Source organism: Pyrgilauda ruficollis, unplaced genomic scaffold, assembly GCF_017590135.1.
Source record: "Pyrgilauda ruficollis isolate IOZ18807 unplaced genomic scaffold, ASM1759013v1 scaffold12, whole genome shotgun sequence".
Classification (NCBI taxonomy): Eukaryota; Metazoa; Chordata; class Aves; order Passeriformes; family Passeridae; genus Pyrgilauda; species Pyrgilauda ruficollis.
This window is the reverse complement of record NW_024510321.1, coordinates 2,125,459-2,148,697: the sequence shown is the minus strand read 5'-3', so window position 1 is coordinate 2,148,697 and position 23,239 is coordinate 2,125,459. Positions and strand designations below refer to the sequence as shown.

Here is a 23,239-nt window from a genome sequence, read left to right as displayed (position 1 = left end):
AGGACCTTGGGGCAGAATATATATTAAAAACTGAGAGGTTCTCATATAATTTAATAGTAGGTTCTAGAGGAACATTTAGCTTGTAACATCCTAACTTTATTCCCTTATCACACAGAGCAAATATTCCTGCTTTATCCACTGTCTAGAAATGACATTAACCATATCTAGGAAATCCTGCTAGATGAGTCTCAGCATCTAAGTAACATTTCAAGTTAGGCCTTCAATAAGATATAATTGTGGTGTTTGGGTATTACTAATTACTGACATTTTTCTTATTAATAAACTAATTGTTGTGTAAGATTCTAGCAAGGCAATGGAAAAAAATATCTCTAGAGCTGCTTAAACATGCAACTGGAGTTATCTCAGGCAACTAAACCAAGCGTGATCTAGGAATGAGAAAGTACAAAGGAAAAAGAACACCAAAAATTATGTCCCTTGGCTTATACTTCTTGTTTATAGTTATACCACAGCAGGAAATATAATTACAAACATCAGTCTGTACCGGGTATAAAATATTCCATATTGAAAAGATGCAATATATTACATAATACTATATAGTTTCTCCAAATTCCAAAGCTCACACACGTTTCCTGCCTTAACAACCCAAAAGTACACACAGATCTGCAGGAATACGTGGTGTGCACATACACACATCTGCAAAAGCCAGCTTGGAAGTGGCACAAGTAACAAAAATATGCAGCCCAGCCCTGTATCCAAACCAGAAGCAATAATTCTTAGACATGAAGTTTAAGGCAACTTCAATAAACAACCACTCCGTCATTCTAAAAAGCACATTCTAACTGGAATTACCCTGACTTATTTTAGGAATTGAATTCCAGTAACGTTGTATGAATTATTCAATGATTGTATCAGCTTATTTTCAACCAAATTCTGTTTCCCTGAGGAAATTCCAGCATTGGAAATTGCATGCACCACACCAATATTAGCAAGAGCTAGAATCCTTTACGGTTTTTTCTTTTTTCTATACAGATTATGTATTCTTCAAGCTTATTTCCAGCGAGGGGAAGAAAAAAAGCTTTCAGCTTGGCTCTCCTCATGAATAATACATTAAAAATTTAATATTAGAGCACAAATCTTCTTTTTAAGCCTCCAGAAACAGTATTATATTTGCCCTATTACTTTGAAAAGATTCATGTACATATTTAAATAAGGGTAAACCATAAGCTCCTGTTCTCCATAATTAAGCTGCAACAAAGTATTTCACCATTTATCAGCCCAATTCTGAAACAATTCTGTAAAGCTTTGTAACTGTCATTAAAAAAGATAATCCCTTACCGTATCCACAATAAGGAGCGTAAGACATTTTGTTCCATAACTCAGTGTTACAATCTGAAGTGGAACAGATTTTTTTCAGCCATTCACAAAACCCAGTTTTTTTACACGGAGGAGAATCCTGATTTCAAGGAGGTATCTACAGTCCACAGTACTAACAGGAGATGTTAATTAAACCCAGCCCCACAAGAAAAAACAGCTGCAAGAATGATGTAAGGGAGGAGAGGGAGGGAAACAAGTGCCTGGTGAAAGGATGAAAACTTCTAGGAAGAGGAGAGTCCTTCTAAGAACAGCAACCACATCGATCCCGTGCCACTTGTTCGAGCCCCGACTCCGCAGGCTGAGGGCTCTGCCACGGCCTCAGGCTCCCAGCCCTTCTCAGGCTTGTACAAAAATAAACAAAAATAAACACACTGTGGAGCACGAACCCAGATGTTTCAGGGATCAGAAAGCAGGAGTCCAATCGTGCTGCTACGGGAGATGTATTTTTAAGCGTTTGCGTCGGGAGGCGGCACCGCCGGGGCTCAGCTCCCTGGAGGCTTCAAGCATCTTCTCCAGGAAGCCAGCAGCAAGTTCATGACACTCTGAGGAACTGGACAAGGTGTCCTCTGAGAAAGAGCACACACGCTGCAATCTGCAGCACAAAGGACAAATTTAAGCAGCAGAAACTTTGCTTTCACTGTTTAGGGCTGGGCCACCAGGGCAGGCTCAGCACAGAGCGGGACTAATGGTTGGATTCAATGGTTTTAAAGGTTTGTTCCAGCCTAAATGATTCTAGGATTTCCATGTATTGCCTGGTGGAAGGATGAGTCAAATGGGAGAGAAGAAATGGCAAAGAGTTATTTTTATTAAGGTGACTGGAAGAAATGTTACAAGCTTGAGTGTGTGGCTTCAACTACAGATTTCAGCCAACCATCACCACCCCCAACACCCTTTCAAAATAACTTCTAATTTCTCTTTAAGGAATCGTGTTCCACATGAGTTGGGATACTCCGGTCATTACTACAGCAAAACAGTAGGAAACAAAATGTTCTTCTTCACCTAATTGATCACAATTTTTAAAATTATCATTAGCGACTGGCATTCAACGATTTCACTCTGGGTTGGATTTTTAGGAGGCTCTTCACATTCCCCCAAAAAAAGCAGATTTAAGGTGCAAGACATGGGAATCAGAGACTTTCTCATGCCTCTTCTGCAAAGAACTATCTACAAGCACAGTTTGTTGATCTGTTCCCAGATCACAGATTGTGGAAGTGAGCTGTAAACCCTGTCACAAACACATTTCTAACCCAGCTTTCAAAGTGAAGTGAATTCCAAGCAAGGTTTTGAATCTGCGCTGTGAAGTTGCTTGGTTTTGCAGCATCCACAAAAAAGCTCCTACAAACCTGTGTCTCTACCACTAAAGACCTGTAAATCTCCTGTGCTACTTTTTTTCCCACAAACTTCTGTTTTCCTCCTTCTCTGCCATAATCTTAAATACAAAATCCATAAGGAGCTCCTGCACCTCTCAGAAATTACTGCTGTTGCCTTCTGAGCTGTTAAACCCACGAGGAGCTCCCTCAGCCAGCTCCTGCGCTCAGCTCTGCACTGCCAGTGACTGTCCCCAAGGTCCCTGGTGTTCCAGAGCAGGAAATCCCCCCAGGAGCAGCTGGCAAGCAGTGCCCTGATCCACACAGATGATGTTTGTCCATTACCCTTTTCCTTTTGGCTGCTGCCTCGGCTTCGTGAGCTCCTCTCCCCTTATACAGGAAGCTGGGGCCTCAAACTTAATCCTGCACATTCAGTTCTCTGCTCTTCCAGCTACCACTACAAATGTACTCTCCCAGAAAAAAAAAAAAAAAAAAAAAAAAAGAAAAAAAAAGAAAAAAAAAGAAAAAAAAAGAAAAAAAAAGAAAAAAAAGAGAAAAAAGGCACAGAAAGCTCTCGCAATCCCGCAATCCAATCTTTGCTAAAATTCTCCACGGTGAGATTATTTCTCATTTTTTCTATTTTCTCTTTACAGGGAGAAAACTAAAGGAAAGATTAACAAATTCCTGCAGCTGAACAAACACGCTGAACGTTACACATCAAGACAGAAAACAGATAATCCAAATCTAAAAGGTACAAACAAACTTTGCAACACCACTACAGCCAGAAAATCTGGAACGTCCCAAGGTCTTTATTCACAGGTTTCAGTGTTACTCAGCAGGCACTTTCACTCCTGTGGGGTTGGGGAAGCAGCAGCAACAGCACTTGTGGGAGATGAGGGGGAAGATGGAGAAGATGTGGTTGAAAGAAGACTGAGCTTGGCCACAGCAGTCTGGGAACCCAGAGCATCAGATCAAGGAAGTAAAATGAGGAAGGAGTCATCTACAACTCTAACTCATCTCCTTTTTCTCTGAAAGCTGCTGAGTTTCTCTGCCTGCTTGCTCCATGCCAGCCTCTGGACTGCACCATCACCTCCTCAGAACAGTTTTCTTCTCAGCTTAAAAGGGTGAACCTTCTTCTCCTGTCTCTTAGCCATTACAACATTGCCAGGCTCACCCCAGTATGTTCCAAGGGGGGAAAAAAACCAAACAAGCATCATATATTGAAACGGTGTTTTGTAATGTTATTTGTGTGTGTGTGTCCCCTCCCAGCAGCTTCCTCAATTCCTTCTTCCTGAACCTCATAGCCTAAAATAGAGTAAAAAAGCCTTCCTGTCATCCTTTCCGATTATTCTGGTGCTTCCTCAATTACTGAGTTTGGGTAAAACTCCTACACCACAAATAAAGACATCTGCAATTTGCTTAAATGCATCCATGGCACTTTGGAAGGGCAGGACTGCCTGGATCCCAGACTCACCCTTCCTTCAGTTGGGATCAGCACAACTCCACCACAACTTTTACAGGCTTTACACTAAATAATTTTACACCATTTAAGATGTACAGCAGCAAATTGCTGTTTACTGTTGTATCAAGAGCCTCATCCAAAGGAGCTGAAGCCTCTTTGATGCCCGTGGTTGGCTGAGGAACAGCAGCTACTCGTGGAAACATCAGGGGATGTGCAAAGGGTACCACAAATCAAGGGTGCCTTAAAGTACTCTCCTTAAAATGGAGATATTGTGCAAAAAGCATTTAATATGATGGCTAAGAGAAAAGGTGCTTTCTGAAAAGGGAGGGAAGAACAGGCCGTGCTTAAAGCACCAGCTGAAGTGATTTATTCCAGGTTGTCTGAAGTGCTGATTCAAGGTGCTTCCCATGATATGAATGAACCTGATGTTTTTAAATCCTCACACTTTATTTTGTGTTCAACTACAGATGTAATGGTTAACAATGGAATAGAAACAAGAGGTGGGAAGAAAGTTGATCCAGGTATAGTCACTTCTTTTCAAACTTTATTTTGTGTTCAATGGTTCAATGGAATAGAAACAAGAGGTGGGAAGAAAGTTGATCCAGGTATAGTCACTTCTTTTCCTATGTGCAGAGTTAACCACACCAACACACCTTTTCTACACAAAAACCTGTGTGCCAGTATCACACTACTGTGATTTCTCCTGGCAAACTCACTGATGAAATGCTGTAGTCACATCAGTCACAGAAACCAGGTGCAGATATGTAAATAAATAAATAAAAATCATGTTACCCCTTCACAGGACGAAAAGAAGAAATTCTCAGTTTGTTCAGCCTTTTATTGCAGGTCAGATTTTCTACTCTGCTTTCTCCCAGCTTCTTGGAAAGCTCCCAACTCCAAATCCAGAGGACAAAGCTTTACACAGCAGCTCAGAGAAGGAGAAGTCTTTGCAAAACAGGGTACAGCAGGACAGCTTTACCATTCCTACAAATCAGCTGTCACACTGGAATGTGTAAACAGACATATATCTCTTTCTTTTCTTACTGCTAAGTGTCAGATCTGACTACTACAAATACCTCAGGATTTTCTAAGGTCTACCAACACTACCAGTTGTCTTCTTGCTCTCAGTTTTTGCAGTGATTTATTCCACAAAAACTTGAAATAATCTGATTAAGTAATATGAAAAGCACATGATTTATGTTTTGTTCCTCCAGTCCCTTTCTATTTTTAGTGGAAACACCCAGTATGGCTCAGATTTCAGTACCTGCAGATTCAGTCTGCTCCACTGTACCAGCCAGGTCACCAATGAGTGACCAGACCTGGACACTCCCAGCTGCCACATCCCTCTAAAGGCTGTGAGCTGTTGATAAATCAGCAAAGATTTCTGCACCCATTTTATAGCAGCTTACATGCAGACCAACATTCTTCTTTATTCTTAAAAAGCTTCTTTTCAGCTCGTGGCAATCGACTCCTTTTTCCTCCCCATGTTAGCATGTTACAGAATTAAGTTCAGTCTCTGGCATGGTTTATTTTTGAGAAGAAAAATCTGCTGGGTGTTATGGGCTTCCTTGGTTTCTTGCAATATTTCTCAAGTTTCTGTGTTCCTTTCTGAAAACTGAAACTGGAAATTATGAATAAGGCAGCCTAAGCACTATTTTAGTTCTTAGGGGTTTTTTTAGAAGCTTATTTACTCCTCCCAAGGTGTCAAAGGTAACAGCTCACAGTTCTGAAGCTGTACAGTTTCACACCAGCCACTAGGCATTCAGTGATTTAATTTACCATCTGCTCCCAATTAAAGTCATATCCAAAGACTGATACAAGCTTCCCTCCCCCCCATTTAATACAATATTTCAGTGTCAGAAGTTGGTGACTTCCCTTTCCTGCTAAGCACCACACCAAATCCTTTGTCTTCCTTTCATTACTACAATACTTTGCCAATCCTTTGCCTTCTCCACAGGTGCATGTTCTGGCAAGCAAAAGACAGAGAACATAAAAAAGTTATTAAGGAAAAATTAAAAACAACATCCAAAAATATCAGGGAAGCAAAAATATTCTTGCTCAAACCATCCCTGTTGGAAACTAGGGCAGACTTTTTGCAGGCTTCCTTCCTTCCTCTTGCACTGGAAAAACTTATCAAGTTAGTGAACTACTATATTTCCTATGCTTCACTTGAACTGGCACAGCCTGTGCCCGTCTCCACAATAAAAAAAAACTGTTAAACTGCTACATCATCTTAAATCCAATATTCCTTTCAGGTTTGCATCTGAAGGCACTGAGTCATGTCTCCAGCTTCTCAGAGCTTACTGAAGTTTGCCACCCTGCAGCTCACTGATTTTCATGTTTTTGCTCTTTCTCCTTCTGAACCTCAGGTAAATGTCCCCATTTCAGCCACCCTTTCTGAGCCACCTCCCACTTCTGTCCTGTGGTGCCTCCTCACCTGTGATGCCTTTTGGGATCTCTCTCAGCTGCCTTTCCTGCATCAAAGCCTGCGGGAATATGAGAAGGATGTGCTGGACATCATTCCCTGCTGTACTCCTTCCCCAAGTATCTACTGCAAAAATAAATCACTTTACCAGCACCTTTTGTGGTTGGAATCTCTGCAGCACTCAGCTGTTGGAATGCAAGCCCCTCAGGGCACAGGGATTGAACTGAAACCCCTGGAGAAACTGAGATATATGAAGCCACAAAGTAAAACAGAAATACAGATTTAGAATACAGATTTTTAGCTTTTAGTAGAAACTTATACTAAGTGCCTTGAGTATCTAAAAAGTTGCAGCAAAGCAGAAGCCTTTTTGCCCTTAGGCACAATTCTACCATAGCAGTGGCGGTTTCTGTAAGGTTGCCCTGCTCCCGAAAAAATGTAAACTCTCACCCACCACAGGGCACCCACTAAGGGCAGGTACTTGAGAGAAGGCACAGTGAAGGTTTAAAAGGTTTTCCAAGGAAAACTCTCCACTCCAATGTGACTGTAGTGACACCAGCAGTGCTCATTTTACACCTGTTCTGCTGGGACACACGAGCTTTAATGAAACTTGCCCACTGCTGCAGTTTTCTGGTGCTACCATTTGTCAGTTTTGTTATTTCTAACATTTCATCTCCATCTTCCTTTATTGATAACCCCTAAATGAAACTCAATATTAATTACTGTGTCACAGAGACCCTTCACAGGGCTGCTGGGTGCCTCAGCACTCAACAAGAGCACGATCCTGGAGGTGAGCAAGGTCAGAATTAGGGTACATTGCTATGATGTTCCACAGCACAGGGCAGTAGCTTTCAAACAGCAAATGCAGAAGTCACTGATGTGCCCTGGATCCTCATCACTGCTCCTCTCCACACCAAGCACATCTTGGTGCCCTTCAGCACGTGCATGAGTCTGAACACGGACCATGGACAGTCTCTTCCAGCATCTCCAAAGTCCTCATGTGGCTTAAACACCAGCCACAGCATAAGAAGGGCAAGGACCTGCTGGAATGAGTCCAGAAGAGGCAGAAAGATGCTCCAAGGGATGGAACCCGGCTGGGAAAGCTGGGAGTGCTCACCTGTAGAAGAGAAGGTTCCAGGGAGACCTCAGAGCCTCTTCCAGGGCCTGAAGGAGCTCCAAGAGAGCTGGAGAGGGACTGGGGACAGGGGACTGGAGTGACAGACAAGGGGGAATGGCTTTACACTGCCAGAGGCAGGATTAAAAGGGATATTAGGAAGGAATTTTTCCCTGGGAGGATAGGCAGGCCCTCTGGGTTCCCAGAGAAGCTGTGACTAGCCTGGATCCTTGGAAGTGTCCAAGGCCAGGTTGGACAGGGCCTGGAGCAGCCCGGGACTGTGGAAGTTGTCCCTGGCCCTGCCCTTGCAGGGGGTGGCACTGGATGGGCTGCAAGGTCCTTTCCAACCAAAGCCTTCTGTGAGGCTGTGACTGCAGAGGTGTCCCTGCCACAGGTGAAGGACTGTCCCCACCAAAATCCCCTCCTGTGACAGACCCTGCATTTTCCTGATCCCTTCCTTTCACAACCACAGCTTTTACCAAGCACAGCATGTGGCTCACTCTGATCCTTTCTCACCAGTGCACAGCTCAGACATTTAAAAACCTAAGTGCTGTAACACATCTTCAAGTCCAGATGAAATATGCAAGTCATTTTTGAGAGAAGCATATTAATTCTTAAGGGATGAAACTTACTTTCCTACCAAGACAATTCTAGGTTGTATTTTTCAGAGTTTAAGAATTGCCAGAGAGGCAGAGAAGCCCACAGAAGTGATCTGGAATTCAGCTCAGGTCCCCACAAAAGCACCTCTTGACAGGGTACATTTCCCCTCTGATTCAACATGGACCAGCTCTGCCCTGCTGCTTTTAAGGAAGCTGTCAAAGGGACCAAGGCTCCCCTTCACCATACCAAATCCAACTGTTTTTGTTTGGTGGGAGCTTTTTCAATGCTTTTTTTGTTTGTTTGTTTAAGCATTTTTAAAAATTAATTCTTAACTTAAATGCCTTTGAGAGAAGATTAAAAAAAAAAACACACAAACAACCTTTGTGCAATTTTGCAGTATTTTTAAATGAACTTTTGAGAACAGTGTGGTATTGGTAAAACACACAGGTCTGTACAACACCTATGAATTTCCTTATAGGTAGGCTTTAAACTGGTCACCAACACTTTAATCAGTATTAAACACGCTTAGAAGAAAAGATCAAAATTATTTTGTGGTTGTCCCACGCTGATTTTTTTTAAAACACACTATTTCTGAACATTACTTTGTATGTTCAACTGTTTGTAACATTAAAAAATTAACACCTGGAGAGTTCAAGGAGTGCAAAATAAAGAAGAAACAATGTTCCAGGCCAATGATGACACCTCAGAGGGACACCAATGGGTTCCCATCATGTCTCAAGCAATAACCACTGTCACCACACAGCACAGCTGACATTGGAGGTCCCCAAACTTAAGAGAGGCTCTTGTAACAAAAAATGTTTCTACCACCACACTCACTCTACACTGCCACTCGACACAGGAATGCTCAAAACTGTTCTGCATATATATTCATGCCAAGCAGATGAAGAGAATCACATTTTTAGTGATGAATGAAATGACTGGAGGCACATTTGTCGTGTTCTGTGTCACTGGTGACATGTTCATCTATCAGGTTTTCAACAGAAGCAACCACCTTTCCATCATGAGATGTCTTATTATAGACCCCAGTTAAAGCAACCACAACAATTAACAGCCTGTTTGGCATATTTGTCTCTACAAGTGGGTCATGAAGTCAAAAAGAGTGGGGAGAAAAGGATGAATCCTAAGGAAAACTAGTGGTACTTGTGAAGGTGATGGTAAGAGGTCAGACTTGAGAAACCTTCAGCCTGATGATCCCTTTTGTAAGCAACAGGGCTGTGTGTGCGTAACCCTTTTAAGAAGATAAGTGCACATTAATAACTCAGTTTTTTTGTGAACAGAGGTGTAAAAATAAATATGAATCTCACTCCAAACACACCATTTGCTTTAGGAAATGAAAAGCCACCAACTATCAGTGGCAGACAAGGATGGACAACTACCAGGACTGCACCACAAGGCTCCACGCTGAGAGAAGAACCCCACGTGTTTCAAGAACTTCTGAAGCAGCTTTTCTGAAACACTTCAGAGCACAGGATTGCCAAATGCTTTCACTCATTGAACTTTAAGTGGAGCACTGTTAGTAGACAGCCCAGTGTCCTACATTTTTTGGTACTAGTCAATAAAGGAGCTGAAGAGAAAAGCCAGAAGAGGAACAACCACCATCTGTTCCACGTGGAATCACGTTTTGAAGGCAAAGCCCTACGGAACATAAAGAAAAAAAGTTGTGTGGTTTAAGTTTGTCTTTCTTCTGCCTAATACAACTCCTGTTTAAACTTAGGTTATAAAGGGAGCCAAACTCATGAAGGAACAGATGTGGCTGCAGCAGGCTGTCACATCACAGAATCACTGAAGCACAGAATCATTTAGTTTGGAAAAGCCCTCCAAGATCAAGGAGTTCAACCACCAACCCAGCCACTAAACCCTGTCCCCAAGAGCCACATCTACACCCCTTTTAAATCCCTCCAGGGCTGGTGAACCCACCACTGCCCTGAGCAGCCTGCTCCAATGCCTGATAACCCTTTTGGTGAAGAAATTTTTCCTAATATCCAATTTCAACCTTCCCTGGTACAGCCTGAGGTAATTTCTTTTGATTCTGTCACTTGATCCCTGGGAGAACAGCTTGATCCCTACCTTGCTACACCCTCCTTTCAGGTAGTCATAGAGGAGAAGAAAGTCCCCCCACCAAACCTCCTTTTCCAGCTGCTCCAGACCCATTCCCAGCTCCATTCCCTTTTCTGAACACACTCCAGCCCCTCAAAGTCTTTCTTGTATCAAGGGACCCCAAACTGAAGACAAGATTTGAGGTGCAGCATCCCACTAAAAAGAGGTTTTCTGTGCATAGAACAATAACAATAGCACTAACTCTCGTAACAGAGAGCCCCTAAAACACTTCCAGAGATTTTTTTTTTGGTTGTTTGTTGGTTTGGTTTTTTTTCACTTCTCTTGACTGAACTGCAAGACTATGCCCTGCCTTCCCTTGCCATTTCACTGCACGAGAATAAAGACTGTCTTATTATGCAGCTTAATGATATGTTAATCTTAAAGCAAAACACTGAAGGGAAACACTAATACTCTCCCCAAACAAACAAACAATCAGAAAATGTGCCGTTGAGTGTAACAGAGCTGTTTGCACAAATAATGTGAGAAACCCAAGCAGTAATTAACACAAATTGTTTTATTTGAGAGAATTAACAGAGTATAAGCAACCTGCCATCATGATGCAGTTTGAGCTTGGCTTCTTATGGACTAGCTGGTGTTACAGCAATAAAACAAAGGGCACTGCAAAATATAAAGCTGAAGCTAAAAAAAGGAGATGTCAGAATTTTATTGGGAGATACAAAGGGAATTTTATATATTTTTTTTTCTTTGAAGACAATTCACAGGGATTTGTAAAATGAGGTACAGATTTTCAACAGGGATATCTAGCCTCTAATTTTTCTCAATCTTCTGCATTGAATAAATAATGTTCATGGTATTCTGATTAATGCTAATAATAATTATTAAAATTCTTTTTGAGGCTGTGAGAACAGCAGGCTGTATGAAGCACTAAGTTACTTCACCTCTGCAGGTCCTGTGGTAAAATAAGACCACAGGGTCTTATAGGTGAAAAACAGTACCTAGAACATTGCTGTCCTACATGTCTTAGGAAAGTCAAGCAGGAGGAAAATTATCCTACCCACAAAAAAAAAAAAAAAAAAAAAAAAAAAAAAAAGAAAATAAATACTAAGAGCCTCCAGAATTAATGCCACAAAATAATTCCCTACTTAATCTCAACAGTTATTTTCTGTAACCTCAGAAGGAAGATGTGACTGGCAGCTTCAGCAAATAAGAACAGACAGAAGGGAAGAAGGGTTGAAAATGCACCCCAAACCCAAAGCACCAAGGTCTCCTATGCTGCCATTCCCTCAAAACCCAACCTTCTCTACATGAAGCCCCCACAGACAACACCTTACAGCAGAACCTCAAATTCTATTTTAAACTGTTATACATTTAGGAAAAAAACCCCACAAACACCATTAAAAATGGAAAAAGTTGTCAGATATAAATTTATTTAGAAGTAACCCATCATTTAAGCTTCTTCACTGAGCTGTTTATGGATCATCATCTCATTTCTGGAGGAGGCCATAATCACCAATTTTCTGTAGAGCAGGAACACTTTTGCCCAAAGCCTCCTCACATTCACTCTACTATGGAAGAGCCATTCTCATACTTACTGAAATTAAAACAACTCAGATTCTGTGTGCTCTACAGAAAATGTATCAAAGTGCCACACAAAACTGCTGCAGGATATTAAGAACTGCTGAATTTTAAAGCAGAGAATTTCAGAGGTAAAGAATGACATATAAATTTTGAATCCAAACTTCAGCTGAATTCAAGAATGAGGATGAATATACATTATTCATTTTTCTGGATACGTCACTGGGCAAATTTAAAAAGTTGATAGTTGAACAGTTGGTATTTTTCTGAAACACTCTGTAATTTGAGTAGAGCATCTCAAGAAGCAGCACCTTAAATCTTTATCAGAAGAGGGCTGGAAAACGGGAACATCCCTTTCAAAAGAAGTGACTTAACAATTCTGAGGAGGTTTTGACATGTAGTATGACTTAGCTGAAAGTGGGATTTACTCCAGAAAACCTGAAAAGCTGTGCATGCACATCAGGGCAGCTACTTCCAACAGATAATTATACTATAAAAAAAATATGGCTTAGATGAGAGCATAACGAAATTGTTATTATTTTTTAAGGAGGAATCTATAGCCACAGTATCTTCAGGAAACACATCTAGCCAAGAGAGGTGTGAGGACAGAATAAAGCACTGGCTTTAAACTGAAAACCAGCACAAACAGAAGAGAAGGATCTGTGCAAATTAATTATATTTAAGTAAACACAGAACTCCCTGAGTAAGAGGGAAACACTGGACAAACAAGCATTTTATTAGTCCTTTAATAACTAGGTTAACAGTTTAGGCAGGTACAGATTCTGAGGAGGCTGTGCAGAACATGGACTGAGATTAGTGGAGCTACAGACACAGGAGCAGTACAAGAAGAAACAGATCCTAGCTGCAGCAGGATACATTTCCCCTAAATATTAACAATTACTGTGGTCAAACACTCAAATAGGGTTCCAGACAGGCTGTGAAATCTCCATCCTTGGAGATGCTCCAGATTTGACAGGAGAATGCTCAGAGCATCCTCAGCCCTGCTTTGAACAAGGATCTCCAGAAGTCCCTTCCAACCTGAATTCCTGGGCAGTGCCATGAGCCTGGAACCTCCTCTCACAGTAACTAACACAAAGGTAAGCAACAGGTATTTACCTACAGTTCTTCCACTTGATTACAGGAGCACAAACTAACCCTCAGCTACTCAAAGAACTATTTACAATGGTTGAAATGACATTAATGGGTTAAAAACCCCACTGCTTTTTTTAAAAAAAATCCTTCTCTAACATTAGTCTGCCAGTCTTGTATGAACAATAAGCCTTTTCTTTTAAATTCTTTTCTGCAGCAGAAAATTAAAGCTTAGTATTTTTATCTTGAAAACCTATACTGCCAAGGAAGAAAACCTTAAAGGGTTTTGCTTGTGTGACACCTGAAAGGTGACTTTTTTTTCAAACTGACATTTACATCACACTGAACTCCTTAAAAGCTTTCCTCCATCTTTCCTCCAGTTTTCTCTTAGTTACCATGCTCTCCTTTTTCTCAGGTTTCTATTTACTGTAGAAATATTGGCCTATCTTCTTTTTCTAGATCCTAACTTTTCAGGCATCCCCATTCCCTTAAATTACTTTCTGGGACATTAACAGTAGAGGTAGAGCAAGCAACCTCACAGTCTGCCAGTGGAAATAAAATACCACCTTGCTGATCAGCGATCACAGAAAAAGGGTGAACAGTGTTAGAGTTTCACTATCTGTTAAATGCCCCGTAAATATTTCCTAAATTGCAAACTTTGATCATGAATCTCACCCTGCCAAGCTCCAGCAGTGAGCTGAATTTTATCCTTAGTGCCACACACCAGCCCCTCTAACATCACACCACTGAGCTCACAGCTGAGTCTGCAGAATGATTTAATCTGGTCCTAAGGGAGAATTTCAGGGCAGGAGTTTAAAGTTGGCTGTAAATTCAACCCCCTCCCAACCCAAAACACAAATACCTGTGTTAATCCCTCCCCTTGAACCAGAGCTAAGCTCACACAAAGTCCTGTACAGGAGCCAAGGCACAAATACCTGCAGGATGAGACAAGATTCCAAAATACCTCAGCTCTAAGTTCACAAGAGGAGAAGGGTGGGTATGAGGGAGACAGAAGCCATGAACAGCTCTGCCAAGGATTCCCCATTGCTGCATCTTTCTCTCCACTGACAAGAGCACCTTGAAGACCAAAATCACTGAAAATCCAATGACATTCATTAAAAATAACATAAAGTCTAAGTTCTAAACAGCTATGAAAACTTCATTTCACTGTGAGTGCAGCAAATTTATGCTTCCTGAATACATTAAAAGAGAAATACAGCACAGAATAGGACAGTATGGAATTCTTCTAGTGGGATGCAGGCTTTGGACTTTTTCATTAGCAGTTCCCTGGACTATCAAAATTTATGGAAGATAAATCCAGTCAGAATCCAGTGTTCATGTGATCTCTTCTCTCACTTCCCAACAGCATCCCATTTCCCATTACAGCCAGTGTTAAGTCATTATCTCAGATGAATCCACGTCCCTTTTCAGACCTGAGTATTGATTTCCCTTCGATGCATGGGAAAAAGAGCAGGAAATGCTCTTCCTTCAAAAAAGCAGGAAATGAAAAATTTCTTACAAAGACTTCTCCTGAATAATCATGCAAAGCTCCTGATCTTGCAAAAATAATTTAATCCAGAAACAGGCAATTAAGAAAAGCTTTCATAGCAATGCTGAAGGATAAACATAAAAAAATTTGGTAGTACTCACTCAGGAAGGCAGCTGACAAAATCCATCAGAGAAAGAATTAGGAGAGGTGATATTTTATCTAATTCACTTGCAGCCTTTTGCAATGGGCGATTTGCTACCATCCTATAGAAACAGTGACATCCCTCCAAAAGGCCCCTGGGATAATGCAGCCTTTCCATAAGCCTCTATATTGTTCTCCTGGCTGTGTAACAGACACAAGAAGTTTCTCTACAGCGGCAAAACAACGAGCCCCTGCTGATGCTGGGTTCAGGTTTGCCTCTGTGGAGCAGAGCTACAGGACTTTGCTGTGACATGAAACTTCCACAAATCCCAATTTAAATACTCTGCCTCGAGCTCATCCGTGACAAAACCACACAATTCTTGCCTGCAACGGGGAGAGCTTTTAAATCTCTTCCATTTTTACTGAATTACTGTAAATTCACCCAGGTGTTGGGGGTTTGGCAGCACTGATGGGCTTCCAGCAGGCTGAAGCATCGCGTTACCTAACGCTGCTCCCAACACTGGTTTCAAAATCTGAAAGTTCATTTTAACAACCACCCCCAAGGCTGCTAAACTTAGAGAAGCAGAACACCACCACCAACCACTGAATTTCTTCTGCCAAGTTTTCCCCTCTTCTTCTCCTTTCTCCTGTGAAGAGGAGCTAAATGGTGGAACCCTGCAGGTCTGTATCCCCAGTGCCACTGCGATGGAGCCAAACCCCAGTGGTGACACACAAGGTGACAAAGCTGGTGGCAAAGCTGTCAAATTAGGACTTTGAACTCCATTTAACTTATCTCTGCACAGAAGTCAGTGAAAATCTGTACAGGCTTCTTCACTGTTAATGGAGTCCCCAAGATTCATGTCATCCTACAGCAGACAACTGGGATCAGCTGCATCCTACAGCACCTGTGTTTCCTCCACCAAGTTTTAAGACAAACCCAATTTATTTACATGCACACAGGACAAAGCCACACTTAAAATTTTTAGTATCAAGTATTATTTTATCAAAAAAAACCCTACCAAAACCAAAAACTATTCAAACACGTGGAACAAAATGGAAGATGCCCTCACTTCAAACTTTTATCAACCAAAAAGAAGGAAAATTCTCCTGTTCCTCAGCACCTGGTAAAGAACAGGCACAGCAATATTTCCTTTTTTCAGATATGGAAATGGTCCCAGCAACAGTTTGAATAAGTCTTACCAGATTTTTAAGTACCGCATTATTTAGGACCCCTCCAAGCAAGCCAAATGACTGAACTGAAAACACCAAGGATGGCAGAAAGCCTTGTCTGGGAGACAATTACTGCCAAATTAGGATGAGCAGAGATGAGCAGGACACTGCCTCTTTCAGTCACACACCCACAGCTGAGAGACAACAGAACATCTGGTTCAGCTTCTCCTGAAAAAGGCTGAAATGGATGGTGAAAACACAGTGGTGTTTGTCAATAAACACAGAAAAAGCCCAAACCAAACCCAACAAAAAACTCTCCCCAGCAGAGAGGGGAGTTAGTGATGGGCAGGGAGTGCCCTGGGACATCTCCTGGCACCTCCTGGCTCCACACAGGGCAGGAACAACGAGATGTGGTCACCCCAGTAATCAAAAGAAGTGGCATATTTGGCCACTTGGACCAAAAGGCAGCTCATGGTCTAGAAGCACATTGCTATTATTTCCTGTGAGCGTTCCAAGGGCTGCATTTATCCTCTGGGAAGTGCTATAAATAGATGGGATGTTTTCCAGAGGGAAGGGCGTTAGTGGTCACTTCTACCCAAACATTGCTAAAGAAGTATCTTTAGGTCCAGCATCCAAGCCCTCCCTTCAGCTGACAGGTTTTGTTTCTAGAATTAAAAAATCCTAGAATTAAAATTTTTATTTTAATTCTGCAACTAAAACTAAAATTTTCTAAAATTAAAAATTCTACCAAATACTTGATGGTCCCTTTCACTAGAACACAAATCAAGAATTTAATGTGTTCATATTAATTTCTCTTGTTCATTTCTTGTTATTTTTTTTGCTATTATTTACCATGCAACACAACTGATTACAGAGAAGTTAATCCATGCAGACTCTGCAAAGAAAACAATTTACAGGTGTTTTAGTTGCTTAGTAAACTTGGAATTTGGTGGGTTTTTTAAATGTGCTTTTGGATACTGGGCCCAAACAGTTACTTTATCACCTGAGGAAAATATTCTGTATCTATAGCAAAAGACCATCAAACCTCAATCAATGTCTGATTGCTTTGAATGAATAAACAGCAAAACCAAAAGAGTTTTCAAAGACATCTGCCCGCTGGACTTAGTAGTGATTTCCACAACTGCACCATTTTATCAGCTATTAGAAAATACAGGATGCAGCTTCCCAGACAATCACAGTTGCTGTACACATATGGTCCTAATTAAAGCAAGAAAAGGAGTTTATTCCTGTACAACACTTCCTAGCAGCAGCAGCAGCTGCCAATCACCTGTAAACTCTGAACGTGTTTTCCACTCAGGATTCTTATGCCTTTGAAATTTGTTATTATTATCCAAAAGAGAAACCTTTACTGACCTTATTAGCAGAAGAGAAGATACAGCCATTTATTACTTGAAGGCTTTCATATAAGGACCACCTACAGTGGGACTTCAGAAATCATCTTCATAACAAAAATTGCAGGTTTTTTTTTTTTAAACAGCAGCATGTATTGGGCTGACAATTACTGGAAAACTGTTTAAAAACAGCACCATAAAGTTTTGTTTTCCCACTGACTCCACCTGCTATTTTAAGTGGCCATTGGAAACACTTTACTTCAGCCTTTCACCATCAGCAATAGAAAAAAAAAAAAAAATCAACTTTTACCTATGAATTTCTAGAATTATTTCAAGTGAATTCCAACACCCCCTATCCACAGTACAAGGATAAACAAAGCCTAAACTAAATAGATATTAACCTTAACAGGAACTCAGGATTATCTCAGCACATTCTGCAATGAGTCAGCCCAGATTTATTTCACTCTTATCTGTCTTTCAGTGCCCATCAAAGGCATTTCCAAAATAAAACCAGAGTTACTTCTGTGTTTTAGTATAAACAATACTCAGACAAATGCACACCCTTGTGCACCAGCATCCCCCTTTCTCAAGGGGCTGCATTTCTAGAATTATTTCAAGTGAATTCCAACACCCCCTATCCACAGTACAAGGATAAACAAAGCCTAAACTAAATAGATATTAACCTTAACAGGAACTCAGGATTATCTCAGCACATTCTGCAATGAGTCAGCCCAGATTTATTTCACTCTTATCTGTCTTTCAGTGCCCATCAAAGGCATTTCCAAAATAAAACCAGAGTTACTTCTGTGTTTTAGTATAAACAATACTCAGACAAATGCACACCCTTGTGCACCAGCATCCCCCTTTCTCAAGGGGCTGCAGAGTGGTTTGTTCAGGCTGAGTGCCAGGTCACCTTGCTAAAAATTGTACTGCTGTGTCCTCCTGGTCACCACCCCAAGGTCACCTTCCACATTTCCAGTAGTTTCACATTCACAGCTTATACCCCTGCTAATATTACTGGGAATTCTTTATGTGCTTTAGTCTGGATTGCTTGATTTCATTCTTGGCTGGGGTTTGTGTTGGTTTTTTATTTTCCTGCTTTAGGAGCACAGGTAATTCTTTTTTATGTTGCAAAGCCATAATCAATATTTTTAGATTTACAATGTAAGAAGATTGCAAGTGTTGTTTGAGGAGAGTTTGGTGAAACAAATAATTTTGTGTGATGAGGGAAAGAGCCAGAACCATCTGGGACATCAGAAATTCACCACTGTGGAAACTGTATTTGAACAGAACCACAACTGCACATGGCCAACAGAAAGTTTTGTACTTCAGGGCTTAATCCAGCATATCACACAAAATGAAATGGCAGAGTTTCATCCTATTTAGGACTTTTCCTGAAAGGACACTTAGAAAAATTATAAAGCAAAACCTCCTTGTGATTTCTTGTTTTTAGTTACTAAATGCTACTCTTGCACTCTGTGGAATGGCACCTGGCTGAGGGATCCAGGGACACCTGGTCCTCAGGAATCTGCTGAGGTTGTTCCCTGCATCTGGGCCAGGTTTGCTCTGAAAGCTCATTTTTCTCCTTTTAATATTATTACAGTTTTGTATCATGAGCTAGTAACAGTATTTAGCTCTTATGTTTAGGATAAACAACTGACTGATTTAAAGGTACTGAAAAGAATCCATCACTGCCACAAGTGACATTTTTAAAAACATTCTGCTGTCAGAGCTCCCCTGCCTGCCAGAACGATGCTAAACAGGTAATTTATAATGATGTGCAGCAGCAACAGCACAAGTAAATACAGGCATGAGACCTGAACAGATTCCTACTTCAAAACTGTCTAGTTTTGTTCAAATTTTTGTCTTTTCTTCATCATGACGTGTTTACCAAAGGGAAAGTGGAGGCAACTGTAGGGTAACATGTTGAGCACCAACAAATATGAAAGATTTATAGGGAAAAAAAACCCCAAACTATCATAATAGCAACACTGAATGCTCTTTGTAGCAATACTAGTTAGCATGTAATTAGTGTGTACAATTAGTTATTAGCAACTTTCCCAGCAGAGACAGCAAGAATTTGCTGGAGTGTTTCAGATTTCTTAGAGGGCAGGGAAAAAAAATAAAGCATTTGAATTTCAGGGCCAAGTTTGCATTAAGCTGTCAGTTTTATCATGGTAATCTGGAGCCAGAAACATTCATGTATTCAATCCACCCTAAAATTCAGAAGGACACTTCCTGGTTTTTCTTAGGTTTCACTTTCAATCTCCATTAAACTTCACCATACATCCTTCTGTGACATATTTAATCTCAACACAAGAGGGAATCTTCCAGAAAGACAGGAGATCCTGCAATGTGAGGAAAAAGGAAGGCCATAACTATGCACTCACGATAAACCCGATTAAACAAATCCAGTTAAAATCTCATTCCTTTGTGGATAAGCAAAGACCTCTACACAGATGCAAATTGTTTTCCAGTTATGCTGTAAACCCCCTCCTTCTGGGGCTTTCCAATTTATGTCAATGTGTAATTAGCAAATGAATTGCTCTGCAGATTGCATTCAGTATTCTTTTCCTTCTCTTTTGTTAATTCCCCAACTAACATAACCTTCCCCCCTTTCCCCACTTCCAAAACTCTCAAAATCACTTTCAACTTATGGATTCTCAACAAAATCAGCGTCACATCATAAAAAGGAATGAGAACTGGCAGCTGGCCAACAAATGACTTGGCAAAGGTAATCATCTTGCAGCACCCATAACCCAGCACAGGAAAAGTGTCAGTGAGTTCAGGATAAATAGAAGCACAAACACTTGATGTGTTCAGTTGTAATGAAATTTTACCCTTCCTGCCTCGACTGCCCCATCCCTGGAAATGTTCAATGCCAGGCTGGATGGGGCTTGGAGCAACCTGATTCAGTGGAAGGGCAGGGGCTGGAACTGGATGATGTTTAACGTCCTTTACAATCCAAACCATTCTATGACTGATGACACACAATTCATATGCTGAAACACAAACAGTACCTTTATAATACTGGTTTTCAGTACCTTTAAAAGGTTGCATCAGTTATAACAAATGCAAATTGCTGCCAGTTAATCCTGTTTAGGAACTCCCAGATAAACAGTTTTGGAAACCATTTCTTCACAGGTTATGCAGGTCATGTGTATGAGGCATGAGCAAATATTTCCTTTAATCCAAATGGAACAATCTGCCTTTCACTCTGCAGCCATGCTGTACCTTGGGAAGCCCTGGCATATTTACTCTATTACTCTGGTTATTTTTCATGCATCTCCTCCCTTTAAATACAGCACAACATCCACTAGAGGTGATAAAAGACTTTTATCTTCCTAAATTTCAACACAGAGTACACCTCTCCTTATAAGACTGCTCCTATATCACCAACTTCCCAGGAGACAATCTGTCCCTACAGTATTGTCCAGGGTTCCTTCTCACTGCACCTCCTCAGCCCCAAACATCCACTTCAACTTCTCAGGGAATCACAAAGCTTGGAAAATATCTCTGAGGTAGAGTCCAACCTTTAACCCAGCACGGACACACCAGAATTATCCCTGGACACAGCCACCAAACACCTCAGCCCCTGCAGCTCCAACAGCATCAGAGCACAAAGAGACAGCTGCTGCAGTCCAGATCTTCTAAGGAGAAGATAAAAAGGCCAGAAAGCAAAACAAGGCAAGGGAGAGAATTTTAAAAAACCCCAAAAGGTCAAAGATTAATTCCAAAAATCCCTGTGAAATACTTACTTGAAGTGTTTACCCTGAAATGTTTCACTTTACACTGCATTTATCAAATTGTTAATGTGCATCTTTAACCAATTTTAGCTGAAAGAAGTCCCAGAAGCCCATTTGTAAAAATTTTTAGAGGTTTTTTGAAGGCATAACGAGATACTTTATAATTGTACCCTCCTCTCCAGGTGGTAAATGTTAGACCTTTCTTTGTGCTTGGCTGAAGCCAGTATATAAATGATTAAATATTTTCTAGGAACGTGTCACTATTGACCTCTCCTCTGCAGAATGCCTCTGACTATCACAAGGAAAAAACTGGCAAAGCTCACACTGCAAACCAACTTCAAAATCTACACCCACCATTCTGAGCTTCACTGAGGTGGACTTGCTGCAGAAACACCAGGAGGCCACAAAAAAAGCTCTGAGAGCTGGAGCACCTCTGGCACGGAGACAGAGGGTTGCGGGTGTTAGCCTGGAGAAGAAAAAGCTCTGGAAGACCTTAGAGCCCCTTCCAGGGCCTGAAGTGGTCCAAGAGAGCTGGAGAGGGACTTGGGACAAGGGACTGGAAAGACAGGATAAAGGAGAATGGTTTAGACCTGACAGAGGTCAGGGGTAGGTGGGATATTAGGAAGAAATTCTTCCCTGTGACGGTGGGGAGGCGCTGGCACAGCTTTCCCAGAGAAGCTGTGGCTGCCCCTGGATCCCTGGAAGTGTCCCAGGCCAGGCTGGATGGGGCTTGGAGAAACCTGGGATGGTGGAAGGTGTCCCTGCCCATGGCAGGGGTGGAACTGGATGGGTTTTAAGGTTCCTTCCAACCCAAAGCATTCTGTGATCCTGTGAAAGCTTTCCTGTAATCAGATCCCTGGTAACCACATGTACGTGCACTCATGGGTAACGAATGCAAGCATGTAAATATTCAGGCATGAAAATACAAGACAGCTTTTGTGGACAGAAATAAAGCAGCACTGTCTGCCAATTGTTAAATGCATACTCAGAATGACTTTGTATAAAATTTGTATCTTTTAAAAAAACTCTTTACTAACATTGCTTAAAAAAAAAAAAAACAAAAATCACACCTGAATTTTTCTACACGTGTCCACTGCAACAACACCCTTGTGGCACAATTTCTTTATGGTGATTATGAGGATGCAAACTGATTTATCTACCCCAAAGTGTTCCCAAAGGCAGAATTCATCCTCAAGAGCTGGGAGCACATCCCTCCCTCTGGCTCCCGGACGCCAGGGGAGGAGTCCCACACACCAAGGGAACAGCCAAGCTTTGCAAATCATCAAATAAACAAGAAAGTTTCAAATTTTACTGCTGATTACAGCAGGCCAGGAAACAGCAAGATTCGTTTTACTGCCAATTCCGCTGGGAATCCTGGAGGACAAGTCAGGAAGCAGAGAGCTGCGGGGGTGGGGAGAGCACGGCAGCGAATAAAAATCAATACTTCTCTTGCTACCAGGAAAATAAGGTTTGCAACAGTGGCAGCAAACAACTGGCCAGTTACTGAGCAGAGAGGACTTGACTTTAAACAATATCATCAATATGCAAACTGTAACTGCAGGCTGAGGTTCAGGAAATATTTGCCTCCTACAGACCTGTTCTGATATTTTAGGAACATTTTAAAAGTTACATACGCTTTAGATTTTGACAGATCGGGCATCCATTATTTGGGGCTGCTCCTCTGTACAAAATAGGTCCTGCAGAGTCTTATTTTCCCATCTGTCAGGCTTTAAATATATTAATAAACATTCAGAAGAGACTAACAGCTTCTTGAAAACATAAATAAAGAAAAAAAATCTCATTTCAACCCCCAACACCCTTAGAATCCAAGTCTATCATATATTTATTCATCTTTAACTCGCCATAAATTTTCTAGATAATAGAATTCTCATTTCTAGTGCAGCCAATCACTTCTAATAACTGGGTTCTTCTTTTTACAAATCATACTTTATTATCTTGTACAAAGAAAACAATAAGTGGCACTTTGCAAGTGATCATTTTGATAACAGGCTGAATAAAGCCTACAAGCTTTAGAACAGGACTTTCTCTGCTCATTCGGTTAAAGTTGATATTTTTACTGCCTGTATCTGTGTTACACAGTAGCAGAAATAGCAGAAATAAAGCAGCTGGCACTGAAAGGACTGAACTGTATAAGACTCTTAGAGTTTTTTTTTTTTCTTTTCTTACAGCAAACATTCCAGAAATACAAAAAAAAGGCCAAAATTATACCACGGCAGAGCACGTGGAACATATTTGTTTTTTTTTTTCTTTTCCTACAGCAAACAATCCAGAAATACAAAAAAAAAGGCCAAAATTATACCACGGCAGAGCACGTGGAACATATTTTCACTGAGATCT

At 41.1% G+C, this 23,239-nt stretch overlaps 1 protein-coding gene across 5 annotated transcripts in view; it reads right to left on the bottom strand.

The window, feature by feature from the left end:
• CTDSPL (CTD small phosphatase like) overlaps positions 1–23,239 on the bottom strand; it is an 80,853-nt gene that overhangs the window by 51,071 nt on the left and 6,543 nt on the right. Inside the window, exon 1 of one of the 5 annotated variants that reach the window (XM_041488144.1) lies at positions 1,297–1,761. The exons of the other annotated variants lie outside the window; for them this stretch is intronic. Within the exon in view, the coding sequence (XP_041344078.1) occupies positions 1,297–1,324 (28 nt within the window). The 5' untranslated portion in view covers positions 1,325–1,761. Of the gene's footprint in view, positions 1–1,296; positions 1,762–23,239 lie in introns of those variants that run through there. 5 annotated transcript variants of the gene reach the window in all.